Source organism: Delphinus delphis, chromosome 12 (genome assembly GCF_949987515.2).
Source record: "Delphinus delphis chromosome 12, mDelDel1.2, whole genome shotgun sequence".
NCBI lineage: Eukaryota > Metazoa > Chordata > Mammalia > Artiodactyla > Delphinidae > Delphinus > Delphinus delphis.
The window spans coordinates 50,593,109-50,611,731 of NC_082694.2; the positions used below are offsets into that span (position 1 = coordinate 50,593,109).

The 18,623-nt window shown below is 34.9% G+C and overlaps 1 protein-coding gene across 2 annotated transcripts in view; it reads right to left on the reverse strand.

The window, feature by feature from the left end:
* Positions 1-391: 391 nt before the first annotated feature.
* GTF2A1L (general transcription factor IIA subunit 1 like) overlaps positions 392-18,623 on the reverse strand; it is a 59,583-nt gene continuing 41,351 nt past the window's right edge. For both annotated transcript variants that reach the window (XM_060026656.1, XM_060026658.1), the window contains 3 exons: positions 8,819-9,076; positions 8,033-8,122; positions 392-545 (listed from right to left, as the gene is read on the reverse strand). In XM_060026656.1, coding sequence (XP_059882639.1) covers positions 438-545; positions 8,033-8,122; positions 8,819-9,076 — 456 coding nt within the window. In that variant the 3' untranslated portion in view covers positions 392-437. The remainder of the gene's footprint in view (positions 546-8,032; positions 8,123-8,818; positions 9,077-18,623) is intronic.

An 18,623-nucleotide genomic window follows, 5' to 3' on the forward strand; every position in this document is an offset into this window, starting at 1 on the left:
TCCAGGATCCTTTTTTTTTTCAAATATGATTTTTTTTTAATTGGAGCATAGCTGCTTTACAATATTGTGTTAGTCTCCAGGGTCTTTTGTAACATGGTTTGGTGAGAGGTGGGAAGAACACCAGCCCCAATCTAATAATTGATACTGACTTCACCATGAAGGGGAACTGGAGTCTGATTTAAATTTTACTTCAAAATTAAAGAAATATGACATTTTTTCATGCTACATCACACCCGATACATCTATGCTTTGTAATGGTATAGACAATGGGGGTTAAAAAATAAAAACCTGTTAAAACAGTTTGAAATGTAAAATGAAAGAAATGTAAAACTGTATATGTGTATTTGCATCTGAATTATAATTTTATTAAGTTCCATGCAGTGAACAACATGTGATCTAGTCCCACTGATCTTAATGATGTACTGAGCTCATCAGTTTTACCACTCTGCATCACCAACGGCTTTTGCAAATACATAGTCTCTCCCTCCAAAACACATAATACCATCTTTCAAATAGAATTTCCATTTGTTCTTGCTTCGATGAATCTGGAGGGAGAAAAACAGCCTAAATTAATTAAATTTAGAAGTCAAAGGATCATTTACATTTCTTTGCATATCCCATGAGATTATTCTGACCCTAAATGGGAGTTCTTTATAAACAAGACCCTCCTCAAGATAGTTTATTCATTCATTCAGTTCCTGTGTGTCAGGTATTGTTTTAGGCACTGGAGATCTATATTAGCTTTTTAAAAAGGAAAATATAGATATAATTTTTTAGAACAGGAAAAAAATTCCTGTCTTTGAAGAGGTTACATTTTAGTAAGGATGGGAGAAACAAACTTAATAAACACGTAAACTATACAGAATATTAAAAGGTGGTTAAGTGTTATGAAAAATAGATCTGGAAAAGGAATATCACAAACACAGAGGTGGGGTTAGAATTTTAAATAGAAGAGTCAGGGTGGGCCTGACTTGTGAAGTAACATTTGAGCAAAGACTTAAAAAGAAGATATTGAGTAGAGAGCATTCCAGACAAAGGGAACAGAAGTCCTGAGGAGGGGCATGCCTGGATTGCTCAAGAAAAGCAAAAAGTTCGCTATGTCTGCAAAGGAATAAACAAGAGAGGATGTAGTTAATATTATCCGGAATGAAAAAATAGTGGTGTTTCATTTCTAAGAAGAAAGTCATAATAACGCACTGAGCAAGGTCTGAAAATACAACTTATAATCTATCAGATTCTATTAGCTATTCTTTGGATTCAGTAAATCGGCCTGATACAAAATTAAAACCAGAAAATCCTACTACCTTAAGAGGTAAGAAATCATACAATCATTGTTACTTCTGGGTAGACCACAAGTGACTATTTTAAAAATTTAGAAATATATGATCTGAAATCAAGGGTAAAAATTAAACCTGGGTGTTGATTGCAAATAGTCAAATCAAGGAAGAAAAGCCTGTGACTAGTATTTGGATGCACTTTGTGAAGCATAAGAAAATACAAAGGATAAACCCTCTATTTGTGTGTGGGGGAAATGGCCCGGCGACAGAAAATTTCTTTTCTGAGTTTGACTTCCAAATTTCCACTTGCACTTATCTTAAGTCTCGGGGAACACAACAGTGACAACAGAATCCTTAACAAAGATGATAAAATCTGGCCAGAATTAGGAAAAGAACAACGGTAGAAGCAGCGGCAACAACTCATCCCAGTAGCTTTATCTAGTGACTACATTATTCTAGAAATGCAACAATGGTTCAAAATTAGGAATTTACTAGTACAAACACTATATTACTAGACCTAAGGAGACAAATAATATAATCATCTTCAATGATGTTGAAAAAGCTTTTGATAAAACTCATGCATTATAGATTTTTTTTTTTAAACTAAAATAAGAAAGACTATGCCCTACAAACATACACACACACACATACCCCTACCTCAACCCAAAAGACGTGACATACTGCTTAGTGCGGAAACCCTAAAAGTACTCCCGCTCAAGTCAGGACATAGACAAGAATACCCACTCTTAACCAACTTTTCACTCTAGAGGTACTAGCCAATACAATTAGACAAGAAGAAAGAACTACAGAGATAAATATTGGAAGAGATGAAATAAATTTGCAGATGCAATGACTGGATGTCTGAAAAACCTAAGATAATCAATTTAAAATGACTAAATAAGAAGTATTGATACAAAATTAATAAACTGAAATTCATTGCCTTCAAATAGTGATATATAAGCAACAGTTAGAAGATATAAAGAGCCCGTTTACCACAGCAACAAAAGAGATAACATAATAAGGAAAAAATTTTAAAAATACTTGATCTACTGGCACCATTCAATATATCCTCTTTGAAATATTTTCCTTACTTGGCTTCTAGAACATTCCTGGCTTTCCACATGACTCTTTGGCCACTCCTTTGATTCCTCCTTCTCTCTCTTACTTCTCAATTTTAGAGTGTACCAGGACTCTTCTTTCTGTTGATATTCACTCTCTTGGTGATCTTATCTAATCTCATGGCTTTAAACATCATCTATATGCTAAGGACTCTCCAAAATTATATCTCTAGCTCACACCTCTCCCTTAAACTCCAGATTCTCATTCAACTGCTTCAGCACCTCTTCATAAATGTCCAATAAACATCTCAAGCAAGTTTAAAACAAAGACACTATTATACTCTCCCCCACACCTCACAGTCTTCCGCATCTCAGTGAGGAATGGCCACTCATTCTTCTCATTCAGGCCAGAAATCTTGGACACAATCCTTACACCTCCTACTCACACCTCATATCCAGATCCATCAGTAAATGTTAGTTCTACCTACAAAGCATATTCCAACCACTTCTACCACCTCCACTACTATTACTCTTGTCTAAGCCACCATCCTCTCTCACCTGGATTAATATGTCTCATGACTAGTTTCCCTATTTTCACCCTTGTCTTCCTCTTAGTCTACTCTAAACATGGTAGCCAGTCTACTTTTACTATGGCCCTACTAAAAACATAAACCAGATATCATTTCTATGCTCAAAACTCTCCAATGACTTCTCATCCAAAAAATAAAGTCCTTAAAATGGACTATAAGATCCTGCTCTTCCCCTCACTTACTGCTCTGCTCTCCTCATTGTTCCCTGAACACACAGGTATTCGTCTGCCTCAGGACTTATGTATTATTTACTGTTCCCTCTGTCTGAAATGATTACATCCAAATATCCTCATGGTTCATTCTCTTACCTCCTTTTTTTAAAAAAAGTTTTTAAATTTATTTGGTTGCACCACATCTTAGTTGTGGCAGGCGGGCTCATTAGTTGCACCTTGCCAGCTCCTTAGTTGTGGCATGTGAACTCTTAGTTGCGGCATGCATGTGGGATCTAGTTCTCTGACCAGGGATCAAACCCAGGCCCCCTGCACTGGGAGCACAGAGTCTTAACCACTGCGCCACCAAGGAAGTCCCCTCTCTTACCTCCTTTTGATCTTTACCCAATCACGTTCTCAGTAAGGCCTCCCCTGGACATCACATCCAAAACTGCAACCTACTCCTCCTTAACATCACTAAAATACTAAATTCTATTAATTCAATGTTAATTAATTACAAGCTATTGCCCACAATGCAGTACCACAAAGAATACTATATCCATAATAGTCTAGAAAATTATTTGTGACTCTAAGAAATGCATATATAATCTAGTGTCTATACAGTACAGTACACTGTTGATAGAACACAATACACTGTTTGTAAGAATCTAAAAGAACTTTCAAACCAAGACCAGTCCCTTTTCTATTACCTATTCCTTCTTATGCTTATGTTTACCAGCATCTAAACTGCCATTTTCTATCTATAAAAAATGTTATAGGAGAGAAAATTATCTTATTTTTAGAGAAAAGGATTCATTTTTTACAGCAATTCATAGTACCATCCTCCATCTCCCCTGAGTATATTGAAATTGTTACTGAAAACAAGTCAAAGATGTAAATATGCATTAGTCATCAGGGAAATGCGAATCAAAACCACGAGATACCACTTCACACCCACTAGGATGGCTAGAATCAAAAAGTCAGATAACAAGTGTTAGTGAGAATGTAAAGCAATCTAAACCATCACACACTGCTGATGGGAATGAAAAATGGTACAGCCACCTTGGAAAACAGTCTGGTAGTGCCTCAAATTATTACCATATGACCCAGGAATTCCACTCCTAGGTATTTACCAAGAGAAATGAAAATATATATTCACAAAAAACTGGTACATGAATATTTATAGCAGAATTCTTCATAATAGCCAAAAGGTAGAAACAACTCAAATATCACTCAACAGATGAATGGATAAACAAAATGTGGTATATCCATTCAATGGACTAGTATTCATCAATAAAAAGGAATGAAGAACTGTTACAAGCTATAATATAGATGAATCTTGAAACACGGTGTGAAATAAATGAAACCAGTCATAAAAGACCACATATTATATGATTCCTTTCATATGAAACTCCAGAATAGGGAAATCTACAATGATGGAAAGTACATTAGTAGTTCCTTACTACTGGGGATGGGAGAAAGGGGGCAATATGGGAGTAAGAACTAAAGGGTATGGGCTTTCTTTCTGAGGTGATAAAAATTTTCTAAAATTGACTGTGTTAATGGTTACACATATCCATAAATATACTAAAACCACTGAATTGTACACTTTAAATAGGTGAAGTGTATAGTATGTGAATTATATCTCAAAGCTGCTAAAAATGTAAATATGAATAAGTTAAGAACGCAAAACTGACTACATAATCACAGTTATAGTGTTTAAAAACAAATTTAAGCTGTATTATATTTTAGTTGCTAAAGCTCAATTGCTACTAACCTAATTTTTAGGCTTGAAACCTGATAGACACCTTTAACTCTCCCTTGTCAATCATTCTCTCATGACCAACTAATCACCAAGTACCAATGATACTTTTTTAATTTTATTGAAGTACAGTTGGTTTACAATGTTGTGTTCATTTCTTCTGTACAGCAAAGTGCCTCAGTTATACACACACACACACACACACACACACACACACACATTCTTTTTCATATTCTTTTCCATTATGGTTTGTCACAGGATATTGAATATGGTTCCCTGTGCTATACAATAGGATCCTGTTATATAATATTATATTATTATAATATATATATTATATTATATATATAACTGCCAACTCCCAATCCTTCCCTCCCCTACTCCCCCTCCCCCTTGTCAACCACAAGTCTGCTCTCTAACTATGAGTCTATTTTCGTTTCATAGATATAGTGATTTGTGTCATATTTTAGATTCCATATATAAGTGATATCATATGGTATTTCTTTCTTTCTGACTTACTTCACTTAGTATGATAATCTCTAGGTCCATCCATGTTGCTGCAAATGGCATTATTTCATTCTTTTTTATGGCTCAGTAATATTCCATTGTATATATATATACCACATCTCCATTCATCTGTCGATGGACATTTAGGTTGTTTCCATGTCTTGGCAATGGTAAATAGTGCTGCTATGAACATGGGGAGGGGTGCATGTATCTTTTTGAATTAGTTTTGTTTGGATATATGCCCAGGAGTGGGATTACTAGATCATATGGCAACTCTATTTGTAGTTTTTTGAGGAACTTCCATACTGTTTTCCAGAGTGGCTGCACCAATTTACATTCCCACCAACAGTGTAGGAGGGTTCCCTTTTCTCCACACCTTCTCCAGCATTTGTTATTTGTAGACTTTTTAATGATGGCTATTCTAATCGGTGTGAGGTGGTACCTCACTGTAGTTTTAATTTGCATTTCTCTAATAATTAGCAATGTTGAGCATCTTATGTTCACATGTCTATTGGCCATCTGCATATCTTCTTTGGAGAAGTGTCTATTTAGGTCTTCTGCCCACTTTTGGATTGGCTTGTTTTTTTGTTGTTGAGTTGAATGAACTGTTTGTATATTTTGGAAACTAAGCCCTCGTCAGTCACATCATTTGCAAATATCTTCTCCCAGTCTGTAGGTTGTCTTTTCGTTTATTTTTTTTTACTTAATTTTATTTTTTTTAATTGAAGTATAGTTGACTTACAATGTTGTGCCAATCTCTGCTGTACAGCAAAGGGACTCAGTTATACACATATAGACATTCTTTTTTTTTAATTCTTTTCCATTATGGTTTATCACAGGATATTGAATATAGTTCCCTGTGCTATACAGTAGGACCTTTTTGTTTATCTTTTCATTTTATTTATGGTTTCCTTTGCTGTGCAAAAGCTTGTAAGTTTGATTAGGTCCCACCTGCTTATTTTTGCTTTTATTTCTATTGCCTTGGGAGACTGACCTAAGAAAACATTGGTACAATTTATGTCAGAGAATGTTTTGCCTATGTTTTCTTCTAGGAGTTTTATGGTGTCTTGTCTTATATTTAGGCCTTTGAGCCATTTTGAGTTTATTTTTGTGTATGGTGTGAGGGTGTGTTCTAACTTCATTGACTTACATGTGGCTGTCCAACTTTCCCAACGCCACCTGCTGAAGAGACTGTCTTTTCCTCAGTGTATATTCTACCAAACATACAAAGAAGAACTTATACCAATCCTTCTCAAACTCTTCCAAAAGATTAAAGAGGAAGGAACTCTCCCAAAAATAGTTCATGAAGCCACCATCACCCTGATACCAAAACCAGACAAAGACAACTACCAAAAAAGAAAATTACAGGCCAATATCTTTGATGAATATAGATGCAAAAATTCTCAACAAAATATTAGCCAACTGAATCCAACAACACATAAAAAAGGTCATATACCATGACCAAGCTGGATTCATGCCAGGGTCACAAGGATGGTTCAACATTCACAAATCAATCAATGTGATACACCCCATCAACAAAAAAAAAGGACAAAAACCACACGATCACCTCAATAGATGCAGAAAAAGCATCTGGTAAAATTCAACACCCATTCATGATTTAAAAACCCTTAGGAAAGTGGTATAGAGGGAACATATCTCAACATACTAAAAGCAATTTATGACAAACCCACAGCCAATATAATACTCAAAGGTGAAAAGCTAAAAGCCTTCCCACTAAAATCTGGAACAAGACAAGAATGCCCACTCTCACCACTTCTCTTCAACATAGTATTGGAAGTCCAATGATTTCTTCCACCATAATCTCTAACTCTTCCATGTTCTATGCTGCCATCCTTAGTCTGGGCTCTGTTACTTTATGTGCTATCCCTGTTCTTACTATTTGCCTCTTCCAAATTAGCAAACAATGCCAGTTTTTAAACCCAATTACAATTTTCTCAATATCATCCTCATAAGGTTAATGTCCATCAAATCAAGTTTGAACTTCCCCTACCAGGATTCTGGATTTTCCAATCTGCTCCCACCTCTGTCCACCACCCAGCCTCATTTCCTAACACATTCAAAAGGAAAACACCTCATTCAAGGCAGAGCTGTCTCTTCACTGTCCCTTATAAATTCTACATGCATTCATTTCTCTGCCTTTTATCAGGCTACTCTACTCTGAATGCCTACTCTCCACACTTATCTATATCCTACAAATCATTCAAGATCTATTTCAAAGCCCCACATCAGCCATGAAGGATTTGTGGAGAACTCCAACTACAAAGGATTTCTTGCATTTCCTAGCCCCTTTTAGGACTAACTGTCTGTGCCACTCATCTTAGCATTTGATTTATATGCCATGTATTTTAGTATTTGATTTACCTGTCACGTATTTTAGCTTTTGATTTACCTACTATCTTATTGTATGCCATTCTATTATTCCATACAGAAACACCTTTCTTCAATAAGACTATCACCTCCATAAGACAAGGCCTATCACTTTTTTGGTATCACCAAGACCACACAGCACAGTGTTAGACCCAAAATATCCTCCCAAATTTATAGAATTACTTAGCTATTTTGAGATTAATTTAACTGAACAGTAACTGATCATCACATTTCCCATTATTTTGTTCATTTTCTACTATAAATGCAATTAATAAACCTAAAGTCTAAAAGGTGAATACAGTACCTTTTCATACTGACAGACAATTACATTATCTGTGTCAAACAGGTCCGGCACATCCTGCTCACTAACATCATCCCCAGAATTTAAAGGGTCCTAAAGATGAAAGATACTCACATTAATGAATTTCATGATGCTTTGAATTTTTTAAAGACAGAGGGACATATTCTCTCCCTCCAAGGACACAGAATAGTACTGTATTTAAAAGTAAAACAGCCTGAGTTTGAATCCCAACTTAGTCACTCAATAACCACAAGACTGACCTTTGGCAAGCTACTAAAACTCCTTGTATCTCAGTTTTCTCATCTGCAAAATGAGGACAGTAATAAGACTCATAAAACCCATAAGGCAGTGGTAATGTTAAATAACAAAAGGCAGTAAGATTTAGTATGGTACCTGGCACATATGTACGGCACCATAAACGATAGTTAATACATACCACTTACATGCTTCTTAATTATCACATTCCACAAAGATTTCACAGCATTTATTAGGATTAGAGCAGATATGATATGCTTCTACCCTAGCTGCCCTCTTTACCTCCACTCCCATCCCTTAAACCTCTCACTACCTCTAGTTAAGACCAACAAATATAGTAGCTGATTCCTAAATACTTAATACTGAGTTAAATTACAGTTTAAGATTAAAAGTTTAAATACTAGATACAAATAAGTCTCATTTTAAAGACAAAAGACAGGATTAACCTTAATTGTTATTCCTCTTGGTTCCAAAGTATATTAAAGTACAAATGCTATAAATTTTTAAAAGTTTCAGCTCAAAAATAATCCTCACCTCTTCCACAAGGTCTACTTGAGGGTCTTCATTATCACTACTGTTGGCCATTGAATCTTCATTTGATATACTGCTGGCTTCTTCAAATACCTTCAGGTCTCCCGCATCAGTAATCCCTAGAAATTTGTTCTCATCTACATCTCTCGTACTTCCTATTTCATCACTGGAAGCTGTATCTCCAGTTCCATCTATTTGAATTATCTCATTAATATCATCATCAGTTACCTGAAGGCTTAAATCCATCTGAGAATTAGAATCCTAAAAAGAGAAATAAATGCAATAAAGTTTTTTCCTGTCAAACAACGTATATAAAACATTGGATCACACAAAATATAAAATTACTTAAACAGTTCACAAGTGGCCTCTGAAAACATATTCCTTCCCTGTCAGATGATATTCCCTAATTTTGAATTTTAGAACACTCCTAGCATTTCTGTATAAGATGGGAATAACTTTTAAGTTGTAAATAAAGTAAACCCACTTACGGTCATACATAGACAGCAAATCAGTTGACTGTTTTCAGATAATGTTTACCAGTTTTTATACATACTATCTTAAGTTTATATACCTCTTAGGTTTTAACTATTTTATTTTAAACAATAATTCAATGAAGTAGAAAGGACAAGTGACATCATGCTCAATGGATAAATAAAAAATATAAAGGATTGTACTAACTAGAATAAACCAAATACAAAAAGGACAAATATAAATCAAAACTGACAGAACTGAAAAGATTAACAGACAAATTCACAAACATAGTTGGAGAATTCAGCATTCTTCTTCTTACTAATCAATAAAAAAAGCAGACTGAAATTCAGTAAGAATGTAGAAGCACTGAACAACACAATCAACCAGCATAACCTAATTGGCATTTATAGAATACTCCACCCCCAAAGAGCCAAATGCACATTCTTTTCAAGAGCACACAGAATGTTCACCAAGATGGACCACATTCTGGATCATAAAACAAATCTTGGCAACTTTAACACATACAAAGTATGTTCTCTTAGCACAAAGGAATTAAACCAGAAATCAGTAACAGAAAAATCTGGAAAATCCTCAAATATTTACAAATTAAACAACACACTTTTAAATACACATGGGTCAAAGAAGAAGTCACAAGGGAAATTAAAACATAATTTTAATTGAATGCAAACAAAAACATTACATTTCGAAACCTGAGATGTAGCTAAAGCAGTGCCTAGAGGGAATTTATAGCATTGCATGACTATATAAGAGAAGAAGCAAGTCTCAATCACTGGCCTAAAATTCCACCTTAAGAAACTAAAAAAGAGAAGATCAAATTAAGTTCATAGCAAATAAGGAAATAAAAAGAAAAATACATGAAACTGAGAACAGAAAAAGTCAATTAGACCAAAAGTTCATTCCTTGAAAAGATGAATAAAAATGAAAAAACGTAGCCAGACTAACAAAAAGAGAAAAGAAATGATATTACTAATTAAGGATAGGGTGTCACCATAGATCCCCAAAACATTAAAAGGATAAGGAAACTGTTTTAGATCATTTGGGCTGCTATAACAAAATACCATAAGCTAGGTAGCTTATTAACAATGGAAATTTATTTTTCACAATTCTGGAGGCTGAGAAGCCTGAGATCAAGGCACCAGCAGATCTGGTATCTGGTAGAGCCCACTTTCTGGTTCACAGACGATGGCTTCTCACTGTGTCCTCATATGGCAGAGGGGCTAGGGAGCCCTGTGGGGTCGCTTATAAGGTAACTAATCCCATTAATTGAAGACTCCATCCTCATGACCTAATCGCCTCCCAAAGGCCCCACCTCCTAATTACCATCACCTTTTGGGGGTTAGGATTTCAACATATTAATTTGGGGGTTACATAAACATTCAGACTGATGTAAGGCAATTTACAAAAATTGTATGGCTGTATAGTAGCAATAAACAATTGGAAACTGAAATTAAATAACAGCACTATTTAAAGCAGCAAGAGAAAGGCAACTCATCACATACAAAGGATCCTCGGTAAGATAACAAGCAGATTTCTCACCAGAAACTTTGAAAACAAAAAGGCAGTGGTATGACATATATTTAAAGTGCTGAGGGACTTCCCTGGTGGTCCAGTGGTTAAGATTCCACGCTTCCAATGCAGGGGGCATGGGTTCGATCCCTGGTCAGGGAACTAGGATCTCACGTGCCACGTGGTGTGGCCAAAGAAAAAGAAAAAAAATGAAGTGCTGAAAGAAAAGACTAAACTAGGAATTCTATATCTGGGAAACTGTCCTGCAAATAAGGCATTTCCAGGTAAAAGCTGAAGGAGTTTATTACTACTAGGTCTACCCTACAATAAATACTAAAGGGAGTCCTTTAAATTGGCATGAAAGGAAGCTAGACAGTAATCTGAAGCCACACAAAAATATAAAGTTCTCTGGTAAAGATAAATACAATGACAAATATAAAAACCAGTATTATCATATTTTGGTTTGTTAACTGTACTTTTTAGTCCTCTATGAGATTTAAGAGATAAGAGCATTAAAAACTATAATTATAAATCTATATCGAGTACACAATATATAAAGACATAATTTGGGACATCAATGATATAAAGTGGGGGAGGGTAGAGCTGAAAAGAAGCAGAGTTTTTATATAAAATTAAAGGTGAGTTGGTATCAGTTCAAAATAGATTATTACAACTTTAAGATGCTATAAGTAATCTCCATGATAACCACAATGAAAATACCTATAGAGAACACACAAAAGGAAATGAGAAAACAATCAAAATGTGTCATTACAAAAAAACTACACACAAAAGAATGTAATAAGGGAGGAAATAAGGGAGAAAATAAGGGACAAGAAAGCTAAAAGACACACAGAAAACAAAATAGCAAGAGTAACCTCTCCCCTATTAGCAATTACTTTAAATGTAAATGGATTAAACTCCCCAACCAAAAGCAACAGACTGGCAAAATGGATAAACAGTATCCAGTTACATGCTGTCTACCAGAGACTCACCTTAGGTCTAAGGACACACAAGGTTGAAAGTAAAATGATGGAAAAAGATATTCCATGCAGATAGTAACCACAAGAGTTGGGGAAACTATGCTAATAACAGACAAAATAGACTTTAATTCAAATACTGTTACAAGAAACAAAAAAAACATTATATAATGATAAAAGAATTAATTCACCAAGAAGATATAACAATTACAAATATATATGCACCGAACATCAGAGCTCCTAAATATATGCAACAAAAAGGGAGAAATAGCTCTGCAGTAATAGTAGGAAACTTTAATACTCCACTTTCAATAATGAATAGAACCACCAGACAAAATATCAATAAGGAAATAAAGAACTTGAGCATGACAGACTAACTGTACCTAACAAACATATACAAAACATGCAAAATAGCAGGATACACATTTTTCTCAAGTACACACAGAATGTTCTCCAGGATAGGCCATAAATTAGGCCACAGAACAAATCTTAGTATTTAAAAGGACTGAAATCATACAAAGTATCTTTTCTGATCACAATGGAATGAAACCAGAAATTAACAGCAGAAGGAAAACTGGAAAATCCACAAGATGTAGAAGTTAAATAACAGTCTCAAAAAAAAAAAAATCAATGGGTCAAAGAAGAAACAAAAAAAAACTCAAAATCTTTTGTCAAAAGATAAAAAAATATCTCGAGACAAATGAAAACACAGCATACCAAAACATATGGGATTCTGCAAACGAAGTGCTAAGACAGAAATTTATAGCTGTAAATGCTCATATTAAAAAAGGAGAAAGATCTCATATTAACAACCTTAAGGAACTAGAAGAAGAACAAATAAAGCCAAAGCTAGTAGAAGGAAGGAAATAATAGCAATTAGGGCAGAGATAAAGTAAAGAATAGAAAAACAATAGAGAAACTAAACAAAACCAAAAAAGATCAATAAAATTTATAAACCTTTGGCTAGATTGATGAAGAAAAAAAGAGAGAAGACTCAAATAACTAAAATCAGAAATAAAGAAACTTTACTAGTGATTTTACAGGAATAAAAAGAATTATAAGACTAACTGTATGTCAACAAACTGGATAACCCAGGTGAAATGAACTAATTCCTAAAAACACAAAACCTACCAAGACTGAATCATGAAGAAAGAGAAAATATTAATAGACTTATAACCAGTAATGAGATTCAATTAGTCATCAAAAACCTCTCAACAAAGAAATGCCCAGGACCAGATGGCTTCACTAAAGAATTCTACCAAACACTCAAAGAAGAATTAACACCAATCCTCAAAAATCTTCAACAAGGGAATTATCTGGCAGTCCAGTGGCTAAGACTTTGCACTCTCACTGCGAGGGCCCAAGTTCAGTCCCTGGTCAGGGAACTAAGATCCCACAAGCCACACAACATGGCCAAAAAAAAAAAAAAAAAATCCTCAACAAAATATTAACAGAATTCAACAGCACATTAAAAGGATCATACACCATGACCAAATGAGATTTATTCCTGAAATGCAAAAGTGGGTCAACATATGAAAAATCAATGTAATACAACACATTAACACACTGAAGAGGGGAAAAAACAACAATCATCTAAACTAATGCAAAAAAAGCATTTGACAAAATTCAACACCCTTTCATGATTTAAAATAAAAACAAACACTCAAACTAGGAATAGAAAGAAATTACCTCAACATAATAAAATTGACCTATGAGAAACTCTCAGCTAACAGCATATTCAATGGTGAAAACTGAAAGCTTTTCCTCTAAAATCAGGAACAAGGCATGGATGCCCACTCTTGCCACTTCTATTCAACATAGTACTAGAAGTCCTAGCTAGGGCAATTAAGCAAGATAAAGAAATAAAAGGCATCCGAATTAAAAAGGAAGTAGTAAAACTGGCTCTGTTTGCAGATGACATAATGTTCTATGTACAAAACCCCCAAAATTCCATACACACACAAAAATGTTAGAACTAATGAATTCAGCAAAATGTACAAAATACAAAACAACATACAAAAATCAGTTGCATTTCTATACGCTAACAATTAACAACCTGAAAACAAAGTTAAGAAAGCAATTCCATTTACAAAACCACCAAATAGAATACTTAGGAGTAAACATAACCAAGGAGGAAAAAGACTTGTTCACTAAAAACTACAAAACATTGCCAAAAGGAGTTAAAAATGATACAAATAAATGGGAAAACATTCCATGTTTATGGATTAGAAGAGTTAATATTATTAAAATGTTGATACTACCCAAAGACAACTAAGATTCACTGCAATCCCTATCAAAATCCAAATGACATTTTTGGTGCGAATGGAATAGTAAAGCATCTTGAAATTCATATGGAATCTCAAGGGACCCTGAATAACCAAAACAATCTTGAAAAAGAAAACACAGTTGGAGGTCCCATTCATCCTGATTTCAAAGCTTGCTACAAAACTACAGTAGTCAAAACAGTGTATTTGCATAAAGACAGACAAAAGACCAATAGAACAGAGAGATCAGAAATAAACTCTCACATATATGATCAAATGATCTTCTACAAAAGTGACAACACCATTCAACAGAGAAAGGACAATCTTTTCAACAAATGCTAAGAAAACTATATATCCACATGCAAAAGAATGAAGTTGGTTCCCTACCTTACACCATATACAAAAATTAACTCAAAATGGATTAAAAAGTTAAACGTAAGAGCTAAAACTACAAAACTCTTAGGAAAAAAATCATAGAGGAGAATCTTCATGACACTGAATTTGGGAATAATTTCTTAGATATGATACCAAAAGCATAGGCAAAAAAAAAAAAAAAGATAAAATGGACTTCATCGAAATTAAAACCTTTGTGCATCAAAGGACACTATCAACAAAGTGAAAAGGTAACCCACAAGATGGGAGAAAATATGTGCAAATCATATATCTGATGAGTTAATATCCATCAATATTAATCAATATTAACTCATCAATATGAGTTAATATAATTTAAAATAAATTAAAATATATTTTAAAACGCCTACACTCAACAACAAAACGAAAAACTTGATTTAAAAATGCGCAAAGAACATAGACATTTCTCCAAAGAAAATATACAAATGGCAATAAGCACATGAAAAGATGTTCAGTATCACTAATCATTAGGGAAATGCAAATCCAAACCACAGTAAGATACCACCTCATACCCATTAGGATGGCTATTATCAAAGAAAAAAAACAAACAGAAAATAAGTGTTGGTGAGAACGTGGAGAAATTGTGCACTGCTGGTGTGAATGTAAAATGGTGCAGCTGCTATGGAACACTACAGTAGTTCCTTAAAAAATTATAAACAGAATTGTCATATAACCCAGCACCATATCTGGCTACATATTTGAAAGCAGGGAATCAAGGAGATATTTGTATACCCAAGTTTACAGTAGCATTAGACACAACTGTCAAAAGGTATAAGCAATCCAAGTGTTCATGGATGGATGAATGAATTAACAAAATACAGTATATATACACAATGGAATGTTATTTAAGCATAAAAAGGAAGAAAATTCTAATATATGCTACAACATGGATGAACACGAGACATTATGCTAAGTGAAAAGGGACACAAAAGGACAAATACTATTTGACCTCCTGCTTTGAGATACCTATAGTCAAATTCATAGAGACAGAAAGTAGAATGGTAGCTGCCAGGGGCTGGGGGAAGATACAAATGGGAAGTTATTGTTCAATGGGTACAGAATTTCAATTTGGGAAAATGAAAAATGTTCCAGAGATGGATGGTGAGGACTGTTGCACAAGAATGTGACTGCACCTAATGCCACTGAACTGTACAGTAAAAAATGGTTAAAAGGTAAATTTTTACAACAGACAAAATCAACGGTGTCAACTGTCAAGTATGTGGTAAAACTGATAAAGAGTGCTGGTGGCAGGAAAAATTGCACAACCTCTTGAAACTATTGTGGCAATGTACTTGAAGAACCACGGAAATTTTTAGCTTTTTTCCTCAATAATCCTACCTTTGAAAATAATATTTTTAAAATTAATGCAAATGAAGCTTAAAATATAAATAACATTGTGCTTTATGGTGTGTATTATTATTTATGACAGCACCCAAAACCATGAGACACTTAGATAAAAATAGAATATGTGCAATATATGTATGTTGAGAACTATAAAACTTTAAAAGTCAAAGACCTAAATAAAAAATGTAGCAATAAATTGGAACACTCATTGTGAAGATGTTCTCCCCTTGTTGATTCTCCCCTTGTTGATCTATAGATCCAACAAAACCCGTATCAGAATCCCAGCAGCTTTTTTTGTAAAAAATGACAAGCTCATTCTAACATTTATATGGAAAAGCAAAGAATTAGAATAACCAAAATAACTTTGAAAAAGAATAAAGTTAAGAAACTCGGGGCTTCCCTGGTGGCGCAGTGGTTGAGAATCTGCTCGCCAATGCAGGGGACACGGGTTCGAGCCCTGGTCTGGGAGGATCCCACATGCCGCAGAGCAACTAGGCCCGTGAGCCACAACTACTGAGCCTGCGCAACTGGAGCCTGTGCTCCGCGACGAGAGAGGCCACAACAGTGAGAGGCCCGCGCACCACGATGAAGAGTGGCCCCCACTTGCCACAACTAGAGAAAGCCCTCGCACAGAAACGAAGACCCAACACAGCAAAAATAAATTAATTAATTAATAAACTCCTACCTCCAACATCTTCTTAAAAAAAAAAAAAAACAAGAAACTCATACTCTCTGATGTCCAGACTTACTACAAAGCTGACCTAATCAAGACAGTGTGGTGCTAGTGAAAAGACAGACACATGAATTAATGAAACAGAGTGGAAGTCCAGATATAAACCAACATACATTATGATAACTGATTTTCATTAAAGGTGAACGTGCTTTAAACACTCAATGTGATTTAGGCAACTCAATGGAGACAGGGTAGTCTTTTTAACAAATAATGCTAAAACAACTGAATAGCCATCCATATGCAAAAAAAAAAAAACCCTAAACCCTAACCTTGCACTATACACAAAAATTAACTCAAAAACGGATCACAGTCCTAAATGTAAAATCCATAAAGTTTTTAGAAGCATTCAATGATCTTCACAACCTTTGGTTAGATAAGACACATTAGCAGAAATCAAAAGGAAAAAAGAATAAATTAGACTTCATCAAAATCACAAACTTCTCTCCTAAAGACAGCGTTAAATAGCAAGGACATGAAGCAACTACAACTCTTACCCACTGGGAGCAGAAATTTGCATTCCACCATACACTGCTGCTGGGAATACAGCCACTTTGGAAATGAGTTTGGCAGTTTCTTATAAGCATACAGGTATCATATGACCTAGAAATCCCACTCCTAGGTATTTACTCGAAAGTAAAGAAAACCTAAGTCCACACCAAAAAGGAAGGAAGGGAGGGAGCGAGAGAGAAAGGAAGGGAGGAAACCCACAAACCCACACATGAATGTTTTTAGGGGATTCGTTCACAAAAGCCCAAACTGGAAACATCCAAATGTCCAAATGGTGAATGGATAAACAAATTGTGGCACAATGGAATATACTAATATATGCAAAAACATGAATGAACTGCGAATATATCATATTAAAGTTACATAATGCATGATTCCATTTGTTTGACATTCTGAAAAAGGCAAGCCTATACCAAAAGAAAACACATCAGTGAGTGCCAGGGACCAGATGTGAAGGGAGGGTATTGGCTACACAGGGGCCTAAGGGACCTCTTTGGGGTGATGGAAATGTTCTGTATCTCAACTGTGATACTGGTTATATAACTCCAAGTGTTTTGTCAAAATTCATAAGTACATCTAAAAACTGTACACCTAAATAAAGGTGAACTTTACTGTATGTAGATACTACCCCAATAAATCTAATTGTGTGAAAAGTAAATTATGGTAAGGTTAGTCCTGGGCCTAATCACATGTTGGAATTGGCTTTTCATGTTAATAGCAACAAGTACTGAAAACCTTACACCGCAAGATCTTTTGTTACAAAATGAATCAGCGCTCCCATGGTACTTTACCAGATTAGTATAAGCTTATTAAGGAATATTAAAGATTCCAGGACTCTTGTAATTGAATTCACGTAGCATCATCTTATTTTACCTATATCAGTGAGGTCCTCTTTATTCTGGGAAAAGAGTAAGATTACAAATCCAAATTTAATATCAATAACTGCAAAAGAGTTTCGTCACTCTCAACTTCTTTCTTCAGAAGCACTTCCACCAAGCATGAGAAAGTTCATATGATTATCTGACTCCAATCTCCTTTTCCAAGGTGGTAGTTTAACCAAAATAGCAGGCAGTTTTGCAGCAACATCCATAATTGATACCACAGGCCCATGAATAGGAAGATTTAAGCCTTTCATATGGCAAACATCCACTACATAGATCAATGAACTCCTCCAAGTCAAATTGTTATTAGGAGGTTTCCACTGTCTCTCAACAATAGTTAATGTCTCCCCAAGGATCAATTAAGGGCTTCAAGTACTGTCCTTTGAAAAGTCATAAAAAATTTGCATAAAAAAGAATAGAACATTTTCCCCACACTTTTTGACAAATGTCTTGGAAAAGATAATGACTGGAAATTAAATTGGAAATCATTAAATCAATTTAAATCATTAAATTGGAAAATTTAATAATTCAATTAAATTCGAATGCATCTGAGTGTCACGGCAGCCGACAATACTTCTTTTAGAATTATTGGCTGGGTCTCAGCACTAAGGTATGCCATGTGCTGAAACAGACATTGAAATACTCTCTCCACTGAAGCAGCAAAACCATGTGTTGCCAAGCATCTCAGGGGCT